This window comes from Saimiri boliviensis, chromosome 4 (assembly GCF_048565385.1).
Source record: "Saimiri boliviensis isolate mSaiBol1 chromosome 4, mSaiBol1.pri, whole genome shotgun sequence".
In the NCBI taxonomy this organism is placed as follows: Eukaryota; Metazoa; Chordata; class Mammalia; order Primates; family Cebidae; genus Saimiri; species Saimiri boliviensis.
Genome location: NC_133452.1, coordinates 50543856 through 50562669, shown reverse-complemented (window position 1 = coordinate 50562669; position 18814 = coordinate 50543856). Strand labels below are relative to the sequence as shown.

Below are 18814 nucleotides of genomic sequence, written 5' to 3'. Positions count from 1 at the left end.
CTGCCTAAAAAAGATGAAAGAAAGCAACATGTGATGGCATTTTAAAATCAAAAAATAGAAAATATGAGAGAAAAAATCACAGAGAACTCTATATAATCACTGTTCCTTGGATAGAGTTGAATAAGAATGTAGTTTTTTTGCTTTAAAGAATTCTAATGTCTACACTGATCAGCCCAAGAAGCATAATTAGCCTGGGACTAAAGTGTAATCATCGGACAGAAAGAGAGAACACAATGAAATATTAAAAGGAAACTAAAAGATACAAAATTGACTGAATCATTGCACAGAATAAAAATAATAGCGTTTGGAAAATTCCACGAAGTGAAAAACATCTGATTCAAGTAAAATGAAAATTTTATGCTTTTTAATGCTCATTTTTAGATAGGCAGGCCATGACGGTTGGCTTAAATCTAATTTCAACTCTCAAGAGATTCATAGGAAAAATGAGTTATTTCATTTCTTTGTTCTAAATAGGATGAAATTCAAGTGTGTTTAAGGGATAAAAGTCTCATGTTTTCACTCGGAAATAGTTAAAATATGTGAAAACATACATCCTTTGATACTTTTTCGTAGTACACATGCCTCTGCCTAAACCCTAGCCACTCCAATTCTATTTCCCAGTCTTACTCCTTTAATATTACAAATTCCAAGACAGGTCTGTTTCTCTTACATGCTGAAGCATGCTGGCCTTGCGAGGGCTAAAGGAAATAAGTGAGACCAGTATCAGTGAGTGCAGTTAAAGGGTCATAGGGATAGGGCTGGAGGTAGAGGTTATGACGAACAGGGCTTAGCGGCAGGGTCAGGCAAGCAGAAAGTGGTAGAGCAGACTTCAAAGCACAGGCTCTACCCATCCAAAGGAGTCCAGAGAAGAAGATCCAAAGGGGCAAGAAGGAAGGTTTTATCCATAACAAAGTTCCATTTAAAAAGAATCACTGGTCCTACTATAATTTTTTGTCATCTAATATGCCTAGAAAGAACAAAACCTTGGTAGCATCATACCAATTTTTACTTTAATGGGGTATCTTTTTGTGCACTTGTTTTCTTAACTTTCTTTAGGCATAGACAATCCTCGAGTGCAACAGCTATTTGCCAGTTTCTTTATGGTAACGGATGTGCCTAAACAATTTAGAAGTGGGGAGAAAGGAAGATATCATAATCTTGGAAATGGTCTGATGGCATAGAGCATCACAGAACAGTTTTACCTTGGGAACCAATTAATTCCTGGTTATCTTGATATTTATGGTTAATCTGCTTTGAAATCTGATTTAGAAATTTTTTCTGTAAAGGTGGCAGAAACTGGAGCTAATATGTAATAAACTATTTTATGATATACAGAACTACAAGATGCAAAGCATTAGGTCCACTCAGGACAGAACACTGCAGAATAGACACCCAAAGGAAAAAAGAAGAAACAAAATTCAGGGATGTATAGATGCCATCTGACAAATTAATACAACAGAGATTAAAGGAATAACAAATTAAACAATTTAACAGAAAATATGCAGAAGTGGTGAGCCCACTTCACAGTGCAAACCGAGCCAAAAACTATGTTCAATACTTTCTGGTTGAAAAAATACATATTTATTAAATAATCAAACTAATTTAATCTTTGCAGGTGCAGAATCTTACTACTCGTCTATTGATAGAAGATTAGTACCACTCTACCCAGTAAAATCTGTCCTTCTGGGTCCCTAAGAGGAATGTAAAATAAGTGTATCATAAGCAATGGTAATGTCCAAATTCCAGTAACAGTTGTTTCCTTGTTCTTATTTTTGAGTTTCAAAAGTTTCAAATGACAAAAGCTCATATAGACTCACATGTAAACCATACATATGTATTCTCTCTTTTCAGAGTAACATTATAAATTATTATGAGATACAAGTATTCCTGAAAGATACTGCATATATGTACCTATGTAACATATGATCTTACAAAAAGTTTATCCTGTTTATTTTGAAATTCATCATGCTTACAAATAGAAAGATAATAGTAGGTTTCTGGCACTAAATTATTGAGTTGCTTCTTGTCCAAGTTCTGCACTTACTAATCAACTGGTGATTCAGGCAGTTAATCCTATTTAATTACTCGCTCTGCAGAAGAATGCTAAGAATTAATAAATTTAAAAGTTGTGTAAATGGGTAAAAATGTGCAAATTCTTTTAATTACAGTTACAAATATTAGGGAAATAAGCAAGCGCAAGAACAGATTTAGGAATATTGCCACCTTTTGTTTATGTTATATTCTAAGTGGCTTAAAGAATTTTGAAGGATAACAGGCAACACTCCACTGGTGAGAAAAGCTGTTCACTTTTAGTAACTGGTTTTAGGTAATCATGATACATATAATAAATTCTATCTTCTGTTATCCAAGCAGTATCTAATGACATGAAAAAAGATTTTATACTTTTAAAAAATAGGCAACTTGCACATTTAAAATCTTGAATATTTTCAGGTCAAATATTAAACTAAAAAAATCATAAATTCTTCTCAGTATTTAGACTGCATATATAAAATAATGATTCAGCACAATGTTTTATAAGTTTATGAATTATCTTCCTGGTTTTATATATTTTTAAAAAGTTTAAGCTTGTCCCATGAAAAATAACAAAATACAGTGAATTAACACAGAGTTTTACAATATTTCCCCAGCTAGAGAATGTCAAGGCAAATGAACCTTGATCATGTACAGATTATTAATTACCTGGTTTAAAAGATCTTCTACTTTCTTCTGCCATGAATCTCTTGCTGCGTTTTTCTCTCGCTCTTTTAATTGCAAAAGTTGAGACATTGCTGACTTCTTATCCTCTTCATGTTGAAGCCTTAACTCTTCACGAAGTTTAGAACACTCTTGTCTAAAATAAGACAAATGCATTTAGTTTGTAAAGAGACTTATTTCTCTGACTGACTGCAACAGAGTCCACAGGTTTTTTAAGCGCTTAGTTAATCCTCTTCAAAAGTCTGTGACTCTGAGTAAAAGCAGACTACAGTTAAGGACTGTAAAGTAAGTTGATAACTTACCACAAGATATCTGATTTGTCAATTTATTAACAGCAGAATAGGTACTAGAACAAATAAGTCTTGTGACTTCGGGTTAGTTTTCTGCCTATTTTATATTCAAAGAAATGCAAAAAGTAAATCTGAATTCAAACAGAAAAAAAATCCAATTTCTTTGTATCTAATCACAGGAAATTTTAAAATACTGCTACTATGTCTTTAACAATAGGACAATATGAGCCATGCAAGAGAAAAACTTTCTTATATGTCTTTATTGATAAAGATTACATTACAGAACAAAAAATATACCTAAGATTTTCAGTCCACTTGATTTCTAAGTCATGGGCCATTCTGTCTACTTTGAGCTTCTCTTCTTCTTTTATGGAAGCAATTGTTTCTTCATGTTGTTGCCTTTCTTGTTGTAGCTCACCCTGAAGAATAAAAACTTTTCAACGAAGACTAAACTTCAAAAACAAAGACAGTGCTGGTTATTTTAAATAAGCAAAGTGCTTGCATTAAAACTTTTAAATTCTTACAGCGCAATAATTGATAATGCTATCTGTGAAAATGACTCAAGACTTTCTGAAAATATGTAAAACGAATTTTATATTTTAAATGTTCTTGTCTAAACTACATTTTATTTAGGCTTATATCAGAAATTATTTAAATAGTTTAAAGTCAGCATTACTGATCTTAATTATACTTTCCATATATTAGGTATCTAACAGTATATTGATTATCCAATTACCTACACCTGTATATACATTACATAGACAGATATTCAAATTCACTCATACTCATATTCAAAAGTATGTTATTTGCTAAAAACTTAAGTACCTGACATGATAAAAATGATTATGCAGAATTTAGGCTACTGTTTTTATTATGTAACTTCAAAGTAGTGGTCCATGTGTTCAGTGTTATGATAATATGCTACAATACACAAAATTCCTGTAGATTAGCATGAATCAAGCGGCTCCATGGAACCTAGGGATAGAGGTGACCTGTTTGGACAACACTGGCAACCATCAGCTCCAGCTAGCAGAGCAGCTGCTCTTGGGGCACAAGGCAGAAGAGGAGCAGATGATGGTCTATCTTCCTGTTATTACAATGACCCTTTCTAGATCATCCACTTGCTAACGACATGTGGTGTGGTGTTTTTGAAGGGTATATCCAGATTAACGAGAAAGAAGCAAGCCAATGCTGAAATTGCCATTCTACATTGTTGGCCTGGGTACTAAGCAGTAAGTATTGAAAACTGATAGCAGCCATCTTAGCCAACTGTTCTTTTCACTAAATGTTCTGCCTCGAGTAACTTCTTTTATTTTCCACCAAATGCAACATTAAATGGAGTAGACTGCTTAAAAAGTATTTCTTTTCCTCAGTGTAAAGCACATGATTAGACATTATTGGGGTAGGTTAGAGGAAAAGAGGTTATCAAAAAAAAAAAAACTTGCTTTAAAAAGCTTATGCAGAGTTGTGATAAACCAAGATGCAGCATTTATATTTTCTTAGTTAAAATTCTCCAGCAGGGCTGGGCACAGTGGCTTACACCTGTAATCCTAGCACTTTGGGAGGCCAAGGTAGGTGGATCACCTGAGGTCAGGAGTTCAAGACCAGCATGGCCAACATGGTAAAACCCTGTCTCTACTAAACACACAAAAAATTAGCTGGGCGTGGTGGTGGACACCTGTAATCCCAGCTAGTCGGGAGGCTGAGACAGGACAATTGCTTGAACCCGGGAGGTGGAGACTGCAGTAAGCCGAGATCACACCACTGCACTCCAGCCTGAGCAACAAGAGTGAAACTTCATTTCCAAAAAAAAAAAAAATTCTTCAGCAGAACAGAAAATGAACACTTGATAGAGTTTTGCTTAAAATGTTTAGCGTTTAGTATTTTCTACTATTGGACAGAAGAACAATGTAAATATGAAGAAGACCTCAAAGAAAGGAAACTGAATCAGTAAGTCCAATTTTCAGTGCAAGGACAGCAGAGGAAAGGCAATCAGGATAAAATACCCTAAAGTAAGGAATTGGATGTGCAGCAAGGCAAGAGAGAACTTCCAAGATACCATATAAACACAACCTATATTCAACTAACATTCATTAAATATATTTTGACTGTTTACTTTTAAATATATTTGTATTTCCTTAAAATATCATTTTCCTTTTATTTTTTGACAATGGAAAAAACATTCCTTAATGTAGTTGGTCATGCAGTTCAGCTTCACACCACAGAATGCTACCATTGAGATTACAGTCAATATATTTGGCATCACAGAAATTCAATATATCAAGTTGTATATTGTACTAGCTCTAAATTCCAATTATTTCTTGTTATATATTAATACTGTCATATCACACAGCCACTGAAGAAAGGTAAACATAAAGAAAAGAAGATTCAAGGAAAATGAAATAATTTCTCATATAATTCAGAATGGAAGATAATAAATATTCAATGCACACAGAATATAATTATATACTAGATAAAATATAAATAGAATTATATATGCTCCATACACAAGGCAAATCCTTGTGTGTACACTTTTGAAATGTCACTAAAAAGTACCCTTGTTTATATGCTTTTGAAATGTCACCAATTCTAAACTAAAACAGTTATTTTGAAATAATACTAGTAAAACGCAGTATTTACAGAACGTTTACTATTTTGCTAAGCACTATGCTGTACATGGTTTATCTCATTTAATTATTACAATAGCACTGTGAAGAGTGTTATTACCCCCAACTCCTACTTCATTGTGCAGATGTAAAAGGTGAGTCTTTGGCCAAAGTTACACACAATTTGGTGGATTCAGAATTTACAACCAACCAACCTGACTTCAGAGCCTATACTCTAAACCATCTCTGTGAAGGAAAAGGTTAAGAACTCCCTGGCTATTATATACCCAGTTTTATGGATTCTTCTTCTCTACTAAGACAATCTAAATCTTGGCTATGCTTCATGAGAATGGAAGAGAAAAAGGCAGAGTCTTTCTGAAATTTGCAGACGCAGAGAAGCACTTAGTTGTTGTATATGAGAGTTCTAACTCTTAGCAGTAAAAGACTTGCACATTCTATTTGTTACAGGTTTAACAACTGTGTCCCCAAAAATGTAGAAGTCCTACCCTCCTTCCTCCCAGTATCTCAGAATGTGACTTTATTTGGAAATAGGATCAGTACAGATGTATTAAGACAATGTCAAACTGAAGCAGAGTGAGCCCTTGTTCCAATATGACTGGTATATCCTTTTTTTTTTTGGAGATGGAGTCTTGCTCTGTCATCCAGGCTGGGGTGTAGTGGCGTGATCTTGGCTCACTGCAACCTCCACCTCCTAGGTTCAAGCAATTCTCCTGCCTCAGCCTCCTGAGTAGCTGGGACTATAGGAGTATGACACCACGCCTGGCTAATTTTCTGTATTTCTAGTAGAGACGGGGTTTCACCATGTTAGCCAGGATGGTCTCAATTTCCTGACCTCATGATCTATCTACCCGTCTCGGCCTCCCAAAGTGCGGGGATTACAGGCGAGAGTGACCATGTCCAGCCAACTGGTATCCTTTGAAGATGTGAAGATAGGCAGAGATAAAAATTATGCTGCCAAATGCCAAGGAATGCCTAGTGCTACCAGAAGCTGGAAAATGCAAGGGCAGATCTTTCCTTAGTTTAGGAAGGAACATAACCGTGTCAACACCTTGATTTTGGACCTCTAGGCTCCAGACCTATGAGACAATAAATTTCTGTTGTTTTCAGTCCCTCAGTTTGTAGTGCTTTGTTATGGCAGTTCTAACAACGAATATACTAATTACATACAATATGCTGTGTAAATAGCTGTATGTCAAATGGCTAGGTTATAGTTTTATTTTGCTGCTGTTTAGATTACAGTAGAATTATGAAATTACCTCTACATTTAATAGAGCATCCTTGGTCTCCTTTAGTCTGTCTTTAGTCAAGTCAAGCTCATTCTGAAGCCTTTCCTGGGATTCCTGAAGACTAGCAATAACTCCTTCTGCAGAGCCAAGACCTTGCTCACTTTTCTTTACCAGATCTTGGAGGCGGCCAATCTGTAAGTAAATAAAGTACTTTTAATATACTTCATTGTAATAGAATAGCAAAACTGTCTTACAATTTCTACCTAAAGTTTTTAATTTTAGTTGTAATTTTACTGAATGGATCATTTCCTGATTGATCTGGAAAAAGCACTCAAATAACCACGACAGCTTTCTTCTGTTGTGTTTTGAAAAGACTTTCATATTTAAAATTTTCTTTTTTCATGACAAGCATGTAAAGGCATAGATATATCTTTGTTTAGCACAGAGAATTCCTAGTTCTACCATGTAATAACTGTAAGAAGCTGAAGCAAGATAAAGATTATATAAGAGTGAAATAAAATTTTAGATTAAAAAATCTTAAATTTAATCACATATTTCATTCAAGTCAGTATCTCCTGCTATTTCCAAAGGAGATAGATTTAGGTCAAAATACTGATAAGCTGGTATACGTATCATAAACTAGAATAAGTTATGATTCCTGTCTTTCCACACAAAATTTGTCTCATGAAATCTTTAAGAGTTTAATTTATACACTCTTGAAATTAGGAGCTAACAGACAATTGCTGATTAAGCATATCCCTACCCTAAAGTTATGAGTACTAAAATCCATAAACTATTTCAAATTATTTAGGGACAATGCTATAAAGTAAAAACCCCATTCTTACAAAATGGCCAAACCTATGAAATTTCTACAAAAACTAAAATTGGTAATTTAAAAATAATACCTATTTCTCCTTGTAAATACACACATGACAAAGAAAAATACAAAAATTCTCCTTCAACCCTTCTCTGACCTATAATTCCCTCCCCAGGTACACAGCCTTCCTGACCTCTGTAATTTAAAAATAATACTTGAATATTTCTCCTTGTAAATACAGACATCACAAAGAAAAATAGAAAAATCTCCTTCGCTCCTTCTCTGACCCACAATTTCCTCCCCAGGTGCAGTCTTCCTGTCCCCTCTCCATGCAGGTATATGCTCTACAACACTAGTAGTAGTAGTATTTTATCTTGTAAATGTCTTTAAAGGAATGTTAACCTCATAGGATAATTAGGAGAGCTACACATCTTTTCTGTGCTCTGAAATATTTTCAAAGCAAAAGAATTACCTGTTTCTTGAAAGTCTGGTAAAATTCACCCATTAAATCCTCTAGGCCTAGTGCCTCTCTGGATACCTTAGACTTTTTCTTTCACAGTTTTAATTTTCATGCTTTGGTGAGGTTGTACAACTACTCTGAGTCATTTTAAAAATTTAAATTTTCACACAGACATGTTTTTCCTATTTTTTAAAATTTACTGGCATATTTGTATACAGTATTCACTTACTATGTTTAAAAAGTTTGTATGTCCCTATATTTATGAGTGCTTTCTCTAGTCTATATTGTTTACTTAGACCTTCTATACTTTTTAATTGAGGGGAGTGTCATAAATATATTTATAGTGCTGAATGAATGACAGTAAGGAACGCAGTTATGACAGAGCTGAAAGAACTTGGCAGAAAAATCTACTTTCAGGTCCAAGGTTGGTCACCATAAAATAGAAGTGAGTAATAATCCCACCTCATGGAGTTACTATAACAATTAAATTCAAGGATATATATAAAAATACTCTTTAACCAGAAAGCAATATACAAACATTAGGTCCCAATCAATAAGGAAAAAACTAAATTTATCAGCATGAAGAATAATATTCTAGAATCCTGAAAATGCTCAGATGAATAAGTTATGCAAAGAAATGCAATATGTGATATTCATTGCAGCATGATTCACAATTCAAAGACATGGAATTAACCTAAATATCCATAAATGGCAGATTAAATAAAGGAAATGTGCTACATACACACCATGGAATACTATGCAGCCATAAAAAGGGATGAGATCATATCCTCTGTGGGAACATGGATAGTGATGGAGGCCATTATCCTTAGCAAACTAACACAGTAACAGAGAATCAAATACTGCATGTTCTCATAAGTGGGAGCTAAATGATGAGAACACATGGATACAAAGAGGGGCAGACACTGGAGCCTATTGGAGGGTGAAGGTTGGGAGGAGGGAGAGGATCAGAAAAAATAAGTATTGGGTACTAGGCTGGGAGATAAGCCCCTGTGGCATGAGTTTGCCTATATAACAAACCTGCACATATACTCCTGAATCTCAAATAAAAGTTAAAACAAATGCAATATAGAAATAAATATAAAGATTAGTATTCAAATAACAACATAAAGAATTCGAAGAGAAGGTATATTAGGGCAACTATAAATCTAATTAGAGAAAATATTTAAATAGGCAAAAACTTCAAACTTCTGCAAAGTTAAATGTAATAAAATATAAAAAGCAAATAATTGTTGGACATAACTGATCAGTTTGTTTTCTTAAATATAATAAAAATGAATACATGGGAAAAACATCTATTGCCTCCCAATATCAAAATCTCCTTTTGGCTTTTGGGGCATCTACTCACCTTCTCTACTAATCTATGTGGTTTTAGAAGCATTAAATGTAAACTCCAGAATAAAGTGCTTCATCATCTCATTTTGTTGGTATGGGGAGTGGTTTAGGGACAGGCATGTGGTTTAAGCTGACCTAGTCACAGTGAACTCAGGACTTTAAAAAGGAGCTACCAGAAAAGGTTTTTTTGCAAGCTGTACATATACCTCAGGGAATGTATGACTGAAGCATGAAGTCAGCATAGAGAACCAACCCAATTTAAGGAGAAAAGAAAAGCTGAGTTCCATTGCCACAATTTCAGTTCTGAATCTAGTCTTATCGGGTGCCAACATTATCTTTGAACTTTACAGTCACATGAGTCAATAAATTTTCTTTTTCCTTAGGCTAGTTTGAGCTAGGATTTCTGTCGTTTGCAACAGAAATCAATACTCAGATGCTCCTTATTAATGTACAAACTTAGGGAATACAGTAAATAGAAACCTCCTCCCTGAAATACCCATATTTGCATATTTGTTCTTCTCTAATTCTCTCTCCTTTCAACACTAGAGTGAGTTTTTTATAAGTTACAAATATGAACATGAGTATAAGCCTCATCCACTGTACAAGCATCCACATATTTTCACTTAGCATCTTTCAACTGCTTTCCACTGCCCTTAGGATAACTTGCAAAATCTTTCATGGGACTTACAAGACCCTCACAGCATAGCATCTGCCTAAATCTCCTGCCTCAGTATGGCATGCCTTCTTCTTGGTCTTTACACTCATTGAGAGAAAGAGTAACACTAGGGTTAAGAATTGAGTTCTGAAAGCACACTACATGAAATGGAATTCTGGCTTTACCTACTTATTATGTGCTGACTTGGGCAAGTTATTTAACTTAGTAACTGGTACCTACTGCACAGGGTTGCTGTGATTAAAGGAGAGAACCATATAAAGGAGACGCTACATAAAACAAAGTCTTGTACTCAGTAAGCACTAAATAAATATAAATTATTATAGTTGCTATCATACTCCATTTTTTCTGGTGATATGGTTTGGCTGTGTCCCCACCCTAATCTCATCTTGAATTGTAACTCTCACAATTCCCACATGTCGAGGGAGGAACACAGTGGGAGGGGACTGAATTATGGGGGAGTACAGAATTGAATTATGGGGCGGGTCTTTCCTGCACTGTTCTTGTGATAGTGAATGAATCTCATGAAATCTGATGGTTTTTAGCAAACGGGAGTTTCCCTGCACAAGCTCTCTTTTTGTCTGCTGCCATCCATGTAAGGTTGACTTATTCCTCCTTGTCTTCCATCGTGATTGTGAGGCCTCTCCAGCCACATGGAACTATGAGTCCAATTAAACCTCTTTGTTTTGTAAATTGCCCAGTCTTGGGTGTATCTTTATCAGCAGCGTAAAATCAACTAATACAGCTGGTATTCCTACAATTCCTAGAAATTTCTCATGCCTCAGGGCCTTTGCATAAGCTTTCCTAAATTTATTATTTTGACAAGCCTTGTTAATTACTTACCACCCTTTGTAATATACATCAGACCTGTATTTACTTGTTTTTGTGTCTGTCTCTCCATAGCAGTAGGGACCATGTCTGACTGACTTATCACTGAAACCACAGTGCATAACAGTACTTTAGTACCTGATAGCCATTCAATATTTATTAAATAAATGAATGAATGAGTCAATTACAGAAAAATTTAATATATACTTAATAGCAATTAGAAATAAAATCTCTTTAATATCTCAGAATGAAGGTATTTAACTCCTAGAAGGACCCTAAATGCCTTCGCTTTGACTTCGTATTGCACCAGTGCAGCTGCTAGGCCATGTGTGCCTCTGAGCAGGAAAAAGGCAATACCCTCAGCATGGAAGCAGCCCCGGAACATGGAAAGAGAAGCAAACAAAACTTCCGTGTGAACTAGGAAAATAATCCCTTTCTTCCAGGTAGACAGACCTCTGAGAAAATTTAAGTTTTTCTATACTTTTACTATAAACAGTGCTAAATTTCTGTCAAAAATCCATAGTTATCTGCTATGTTAAATACACAAAAAATGAAACTGTTGAGTTAAAGGACATGCCCATCTTTAAGACTTTCATATGTGCTGATAAATTCCTTTCCAAAAAAATTATACAACTTTATATTCCCATCAGCAGTTTCTCAGTGCTTATTTCTTTACCCTTATTAACACTGCATGGTCTCAATGTTTTATCATTGTTAATTTTATGGTAATGGAATAACATCTCATTGATTTCATTTCCAGTTCTTAAATTACATAAAACCAATTGTTTTTTCATGTTCACCTTTAGCTTGTAAAAAAATAATCTGGGTGTCTGTATTATTTTTACTGTTTTGTAAATACTCAAAGTGTTAAAGACATAAATTCTTGTTGGTCAATCTGTCAGTGTCTTACTCTATCTCCCAGTTTTTCCTCTTTTCAAATTTTGCTTATGGTATGTTTTGATATAAAGAAGTTTAGCTTTAACTGTATAGATAGTCTATGTTTCAGTTCATAACTTTGATATCAAGTTCAAAAAGCCTTCTTTGTCCTTAGGTTTGTCACTTTTGTGTTCATATTTTATTTATATTCATACACGATTTTCATATTATATTCCAATCCTTAATCCACCTGGAACTTTGTTGATATAAGGTTGAAGAAGAACTCTGACTTCCCTCTTTTCTCCTCTTTCATTTATATCTAGTCTTAAAAGAACAATGTCATACACTGTTATTCAGATTAAGCCTACTGGTTCTAGCTACCATCATCAGTTTCTGTTGAAAATTGTAGAAAAAGATACAGTATAGCTAATAACAAGCTTTTTTTTTTTTTTTTTTTGAAAAGGGCAGAGAACTCTCTTTTCTTCTTTTCCTATGTGGTGATATTCTGTTTTGCTTCTCCCCACAAAAGCACCTTGGTTTAATGTTTTCGACAGTAAATTTTTACCTGGTGGAACATAACCAGAGTGTCATGAAAAATTCAACACCAATTAAAGTTTTAAAATTATTTTTACTCTAGATATGTTACCTTCACTGAGACTTACCTACCTATACAATGTCACCAGAATAAGTTACTGCTATTAATATCTATAACATAGGCAACAGATCTAAAGAATTCTTGCCTCTTGATTGGCTGTATTCAGCTTGTCTTCCAGTACTTTCTTTAGGTGTTCTAGCTCTTGCTGAAGCTGATTTTTATCCTCTTCCAGGTTTAGTTTCTCCTTGTTATGTTGTTCTTCCAATTCCTTAGAAAAATAATTTTTAAAAAAATTAACAAAATTACAAATATTATATACTTTGAAGACTCCAAGAAAAAGACTATCCTGTTTTGTATTTTAAAACTTTGCTCTTTAAATTGGCCTTACCCTTAATTAATAATATCAGAGTTAACAGTGACACCATAGTGGCTTAGATTCTACCATTCTAATTTATGATGTGGTTATAATTTTTTTAAATGGTGAGAACATGTGACCAGACTAGATCAAGTTGAAGTCAGAAAAGTATGAGATAAAAAATTCTAATTACCTCTTGAATTAAAAACTCTTTTTCTCCCTTCAAGTTCTTTTATATTTACATCAAAAATGAAATCCAGTGACACTTCTACAACTCAGTGGTCTAGCACTAGAACATAGTTAAGAATGAGCAAGTATAAAATGAAGGCAAATTAAAGAGTAAAACTGGTAAAACTGATAATTATTGAAGACCACTTACTATTTGCCAGGCATGCTACTTAACACTTGGGTAAAAAAGGCAATAAGACATTAAGCCTGGCATTAATAAGCTCACAGCAATTAAAGAATATTAAGCAACTTAGACAGGAACAGGGAGTACAGGAGTATATGGAAGGGTAACTAACAACATCTAGCTTGGCAGGGAAACCTTTAGAGAGACAGCAGTTCCTAAGCACTGTTTAAAGGAGTACACCAGTAACAAAAGGTGATGTAGCAAGAGGGCAACATCACATTCTAGGCACGCGAAAAACCATATGCTAACCACCACGAAGGCACAAAAGAGCACAGTATGTTACAAGCAGTTCACTATTTCTATAGGGTAAAATGAGAATAATAAAAAATAGGGTTCTGTGTCAGACGTCCCCAAAACAAACAAGTTTGATGATTCACACTCACAGGACTCAGAGTACAGTCGTACTCACGGCTGTAATTATGGCACAGGACTCAAAGCACACACCACAAAGGAAGAAGGCACAAAAGGCGAAGTCTGCTGGAAACCAGATGCAGGTACAAAGCTTCCAAGAGCCCTCTCACACAGGACCCGCTTAATACCTCCAGACACCAGTGACAACTTGTGTGAAATGCTGTCCTCATTCAAGGCAGGCTGAATACCTCTAGCAACCTGTGACAACTTGTGTGAAATGCTGTCTACCAGGAAAGCTCTTGAGAGACTTGGTGCTCAAGTTTTTTTGTTTGTTTGTTTGTTTTTATCAGGGACTGATAATACAGGTAGTGTTTTCCTGTCACATGTCAAAATCCAGATTCCCAGAAGGAAAGCAGGTGTTCAGGATAAACCACATTGTTTGGGTAAATAGCTTAGGCCAGTGAGTCATTCTCATTAGGGAATAGGGGAATCCCTCCCAAAATCCAAGTTCCCAGATGCCAGCCAAGGGCCAACTTGCCTTTCTAAGGATGGCAGCCTCAAGCCTCCTATGTTAACAGTTTTCCACATAGGTTCTTTGTATATTTACTCTCAGTTGTGGTGGGTCAACTAGAGTTATGAACAATACAATCCTTTTTGATAACTGAATAATAAGAAAAGAGAAGTCATCTTCAGCTAAATGTTCCTTAAGAGAGAATCTGACACTGGAGGACTATTTTGGAAGGAGGCTGGTTTCAGCTTAGGTTCAGACATGAGGTAGACAGGTAAGAGAGGAAGAAAGAGCAAGTGATATACAAGTGACTCTGATAAAAGAAAAGGGTATAAGGCTGCAACAGGGTGGTGAATATGTTCACATATAGGAAATTTCATGTCATCTGTCTCATGGTAACTATGTTTTAAAGAAAGACTTTAAGAAATTTAAGTAGTTTAAGGCAGGTGCTAGAAAATTAAAATTTAGTAAGGTTAAGGGATAATGAGGAGTAAAGTAATGAGGTAAAAATGACATAGACGAAAGATGCCTTAATTCTAGCACTTAGAACTTAATAGAGAGGAATAAAGGCTAAAGGCTGGCCATATGTAATTTAAGTATTTCAATAAGAAAGAAGGTAGCTAAGAGGTGAAAATGAATGTAGAAATGAAAAATAATACCAAAAGACAGCTAGAAAAGACAGTGCAGAAGAAGCAGTTATCATGAAACACTTCTCTATAAAACTCTGAACAGGTAATACAGGCACCCAGAATTGCTAAGCATGCACACACTTCACATAACTAATGCTGTGTAAACTGGTCCTGGAATAGTGAGCTGGCACATAGAAAATGACAGAGTCTTGAGAAATAACATGTCATTAATTTTTGTCTCTGGCTACATAAACATATAGTAGTCAGTTTAGAAAGAAAACATTTTAACAGAAAGTTTTAATTTTAAATTAAGGTTAGGTCTTAGATATTTTTCCCAACTAGTCATGTCACAAACAGAAAGTATACTGAGGCAGATCTCAATTCATATCCTAGCTCTTCTTAATAGCGTTGTGGCTCTGAGGAAATCACTGAGGTTTATTAAACGTGTTTTACCATCTAGATAATAAAAATGACTTTAATCTCCCCGTCATAAGTATTAAGGTATAAGTTCTTAGTAAACTGTTAAGTACCATTAGTGAAATATACAACAACTGTCATTAATAAATGCCTACATAATGATATTTAAATGCCTGGGGTTTATCAGATCTGGAACTGAGTTCAAGGCCAGAATGAGTCTTACTATTTGCATGTGCTTGAGCACATCCCCTCTTCAGTAAAATGGGTACAGAAATCAAACCAATAACATGTCATAAGAATTAAATGCTTTAAAAGACGTAAAACATTACTGTAGTATGTGGTACATAGTGAGAAGTACTAATAACTAACTTTTATCACCACGTGCTAGCACATGACTGGGTACTCTCTACTTTATCTGACTTAATCCTCACAGGAACATTTTAGGATGGATCATATTTTCCGTCACATGAGGAGCCCAAGGCATCACTTTTGGGGCTCAAAGTAATACAGCTAATAAGCTAAGAGCTCAGTGTAAGGCCACGGTCTGTCAAATGCTTTGCTTTTTCTACTATGCAAGTCTTTCTGTCATATATTACCATTAGCAAGGTGAATACTTAATTGAGGAAGAAACAAAACAAAACATAAATCATTTTTCCAAGGAATAAAACTATCTGTGAGAGAATATGTGCTTTCAACTATTTGAGACTTCCTGAAGAGCACACCTATTTGGTTGTCTCATGAAGAGACAGCTCAAGGACAAAAACTGTGTTTCTATTACAGCTTATGTGAAGTATTAACGTCTCATATCAATTCAATAAGGTATGTCCCATATTAAGAAATATCAGGTTATATTGCCCTTTGAATCATGACTTCAAGAATGATTACAAGACAGCGGCCATCAAAATGAAGCAAATTGGCCAGGCATGGTAGCTCACATCTGTAGTCCCAGCACTTTTGGAGGCTAAGGCAGGTGGATCACAAGGTCAGGAGTGCAAGACCAGCCTGGCCAATATGGTGAAACCCTGTCTGTACTAAAAATACAAAAATTAGCCAGGTGTGGTGGCACGCAGCTGTAGTCCCAGCTACTCAGGAGGCCAAGGCAGAAGACTGTTTGAACCCAGGAGGTGGAGGTTGCATTGAACCAAGATCATGCCATTGCACTCCAGCCTGGGAGACACAGTGAGACTATGCCTCAAAAAAAAAAAAAAAAAAAAAAAAAAAAAGTAAACCATTGCTTTACAATATAGGTCACACCAGACTATTGCAGAAATCTCAACAATTTACAGTGCAATAAAAAATTAAATTTTTACTCACCATTTGCAGTTTTTTCTTATCCCTAATTGCATTACTATGGACAGCTTCAATTGCCATATGATGCTTCCAAGCTAATTCTTCCAAAGTCTTAGAATGGGCCTCGTTTAATTGCATCACCTCCTCTTCCAATCTATTTTGCAGGTTTTTAAGTTCCCTTTCATAATATTCTTGTTGAGTTTTCTTTGCTTCATTTACTTTCTAAAATGAAAACAAAGATCAATAACTGGTATCTGCTTTTTCATTACTATTAGGGTAATCTGAAAACCCTATAAACATGGAAGCTTGAATAAACTGAGTGCTATGAGCCGTAGACTATGAAACATGAGAATAAGTAATTAGTGTTCTCAGGGGACAGGGTACTCCACACAAAATCAAAAATTGTAAAGCAAGAGATAAAATAGACTATTATCAAATTAGAACCAAATGTGAGGTAATACACCTGCAAGGTTAAGGGCTTCCTTTTATGTCAAAATAGTACACAAAATGGCTTACCAGTTAACCCACCCAAAGGATATCACTCAATATAATTTTGAATGCCAATCATGTATCTTTTGGGCATTCACAGTTCTAATAATGAAAAAAGTCAAAGGACTGTGGCAATATAGTTTTATAAGTTCTATGAGAAAGGGATGTTGACACAGGCTTGAATTTTCTGTACCTACCACATCTCATGTTGAAATGTGACCTCTGAAGTTGGAGGTGTGACTAGTGGGAGGTGTTGGGATCATAGAGGTAGACCCCATATGAATAGCTTGGTGCTGTCCTTGCAGTTACGAGTGAGCTCTCACTCTATGAGTTCACATAAAATCTGGTTATTTAGAAGAGCCCGGCACCTCCTTCCTCACTCTCGCTCCCCCTCCTGCCTTGCGACATGCTGCCTCCCCTTCTCCTTCCAACATGATTGTGAGTTTCTTGAGGCCTAACCAGAAGCAGATGCCAGTACTACATTTGATGTACAGCCTGAAGAACTACAAGCCAAATACTCGTCTTTTCTTTCTAAATTAACCTTACAGCAATGCAAAATGAACTAAGGCAGATGTATATCCTGTGTTATGAGATTATATTAGAAAGATGCTTGAACTTGGATGGGGTGGGAAAGTGTGTGTGTGTGTGTGTGTGTGTGTTGTGTGTGTGTGTGTGTGTGTCAAAGACAGAGAGAAACAGACAGAGAGATATCAGGGAAGGCTTTTCAGAAGAGAAAAAATCTGAACTGGTAATGATGTTCTCTCATTTAATTATTATAACAAGTCCATAAAGAAATTAATGATAAGAAAATGTGAAGCCTAGGTCTGATGTCAAAAGCCTACATTCATAACCGTTTCTATTGTTATCTAGCACTGAAAAGATGACAAGTAGCTAAACAGATGGCAAAGTTTAAGGAGACGGAAAGTCCATGCAGCTAAGCAGTCTGGAGAGAATACAGGATACAAGGTGAGAAAATGGTGACAGATGGGGTTCAGAAGTAGGCAGGAGTAAAATAATGGGAAGGGGGCTTTTACATTAAGAACTCTGAATTTTATTCTGAAGGGACTGAGAAATTACTGAAGTTTAAGTAATTGATATACTTTTAAAAACAATCATCTTGGAAGCAGACTGGTGAGCCAACTGAAAGCAGAGATTGCTGTTAGGCAGCTGTGACTATAATCCAGTCAAGCAATGACATATGCCTACACCTCAGATCTATAAACGGGTATGAGTAGGGGAGGATGGAATAAAAATTTATTAAGGGAGCAGAACCAATAGGACTCTGTAACAGATAAAGGGGTTGAGAAAAAAGTAATCAAGAATGACTTTTAGATTTTTGGTTTAGCAACTAGATAGACTGTGATGCTACTGTTTGAAATAAGGAGTAAAAGAAATTTAGTACGTTTGAGAGGAGAAAATTCTGGGCATGTTAACTTGATATGTTTGTGAAAAACACAAATGGAGATATCAGTGGAAAGTTTTATATATATAAAAGGACTTAAATTCAGGGAAAATGTCTGGCCTGACCTAAAGATTTAGAAGTTATTACTGAGTAAGTGACATTGATGTTACTAGAATGAATGAGTGCATAGAATGAGATGAAAATGCTGGAAACATCAATAGTAAGGGAACAGATGGAGGACAGAAGTTCACAAAGAAGACCACAAGGCCAAGGAGGTAGGAGAAAAATGTGAAGAAAGTGAAATACAAGAGAAGAGAGATTCTAAGTCAGTGGGTAGTACCACAGTAAGTTATGATCCACCATGTCCAGCAATCAGGATGTCACTGAGGGCTGAGGCAAGAGTAAATTCTGTGGACTGATGGTCAGAGAAGACTGCACCAGGTTAAGGAATGAATGGAAGTAAGTAAGGAGCAAGGAGAATAGACATTTTTAAAATGTTTA

The 18814-nt window shown here is 35.5% G+C and overlaps 1 protein-coding gene across 5 annotated transcripts in view; it reads right to left on the bottom strand.

The window, feature by feature from the left end:
* The window catches only part of FAM184A (family with sequence similarity 184 member A), a 121790-nt gene that overhangs the window by 46797 nt on the left and 56179 nt on the right, over positions 1-18814 (bottom strand). For all 5 annotated transcript variants that reach the window (XM_003938614.3, XM_010349300.3, XM_074397562.1 and 2 more), the window contains exons 5-9: positions 16447-16644; positions 12606-12728; positions 6889-7050; positions 3303-3424; positions 2701-2851 (exon numbers count right to left, since the gene is read on the bottom strand). In XM_003938614.3, coding sequence (XP_003938663.1) covers positions 2701-2851; positions 3303-3424; positions 6889-7050; positions 12606-12728; positions 16447-16644 — 756 coding nt within the window. The remainder of the gene's footprint in view (positions 1-2700; positions 2852-3302; positions 3425-6888; positions 7051-12605; positions 12729-16446; positions 16645-18814) is intronic.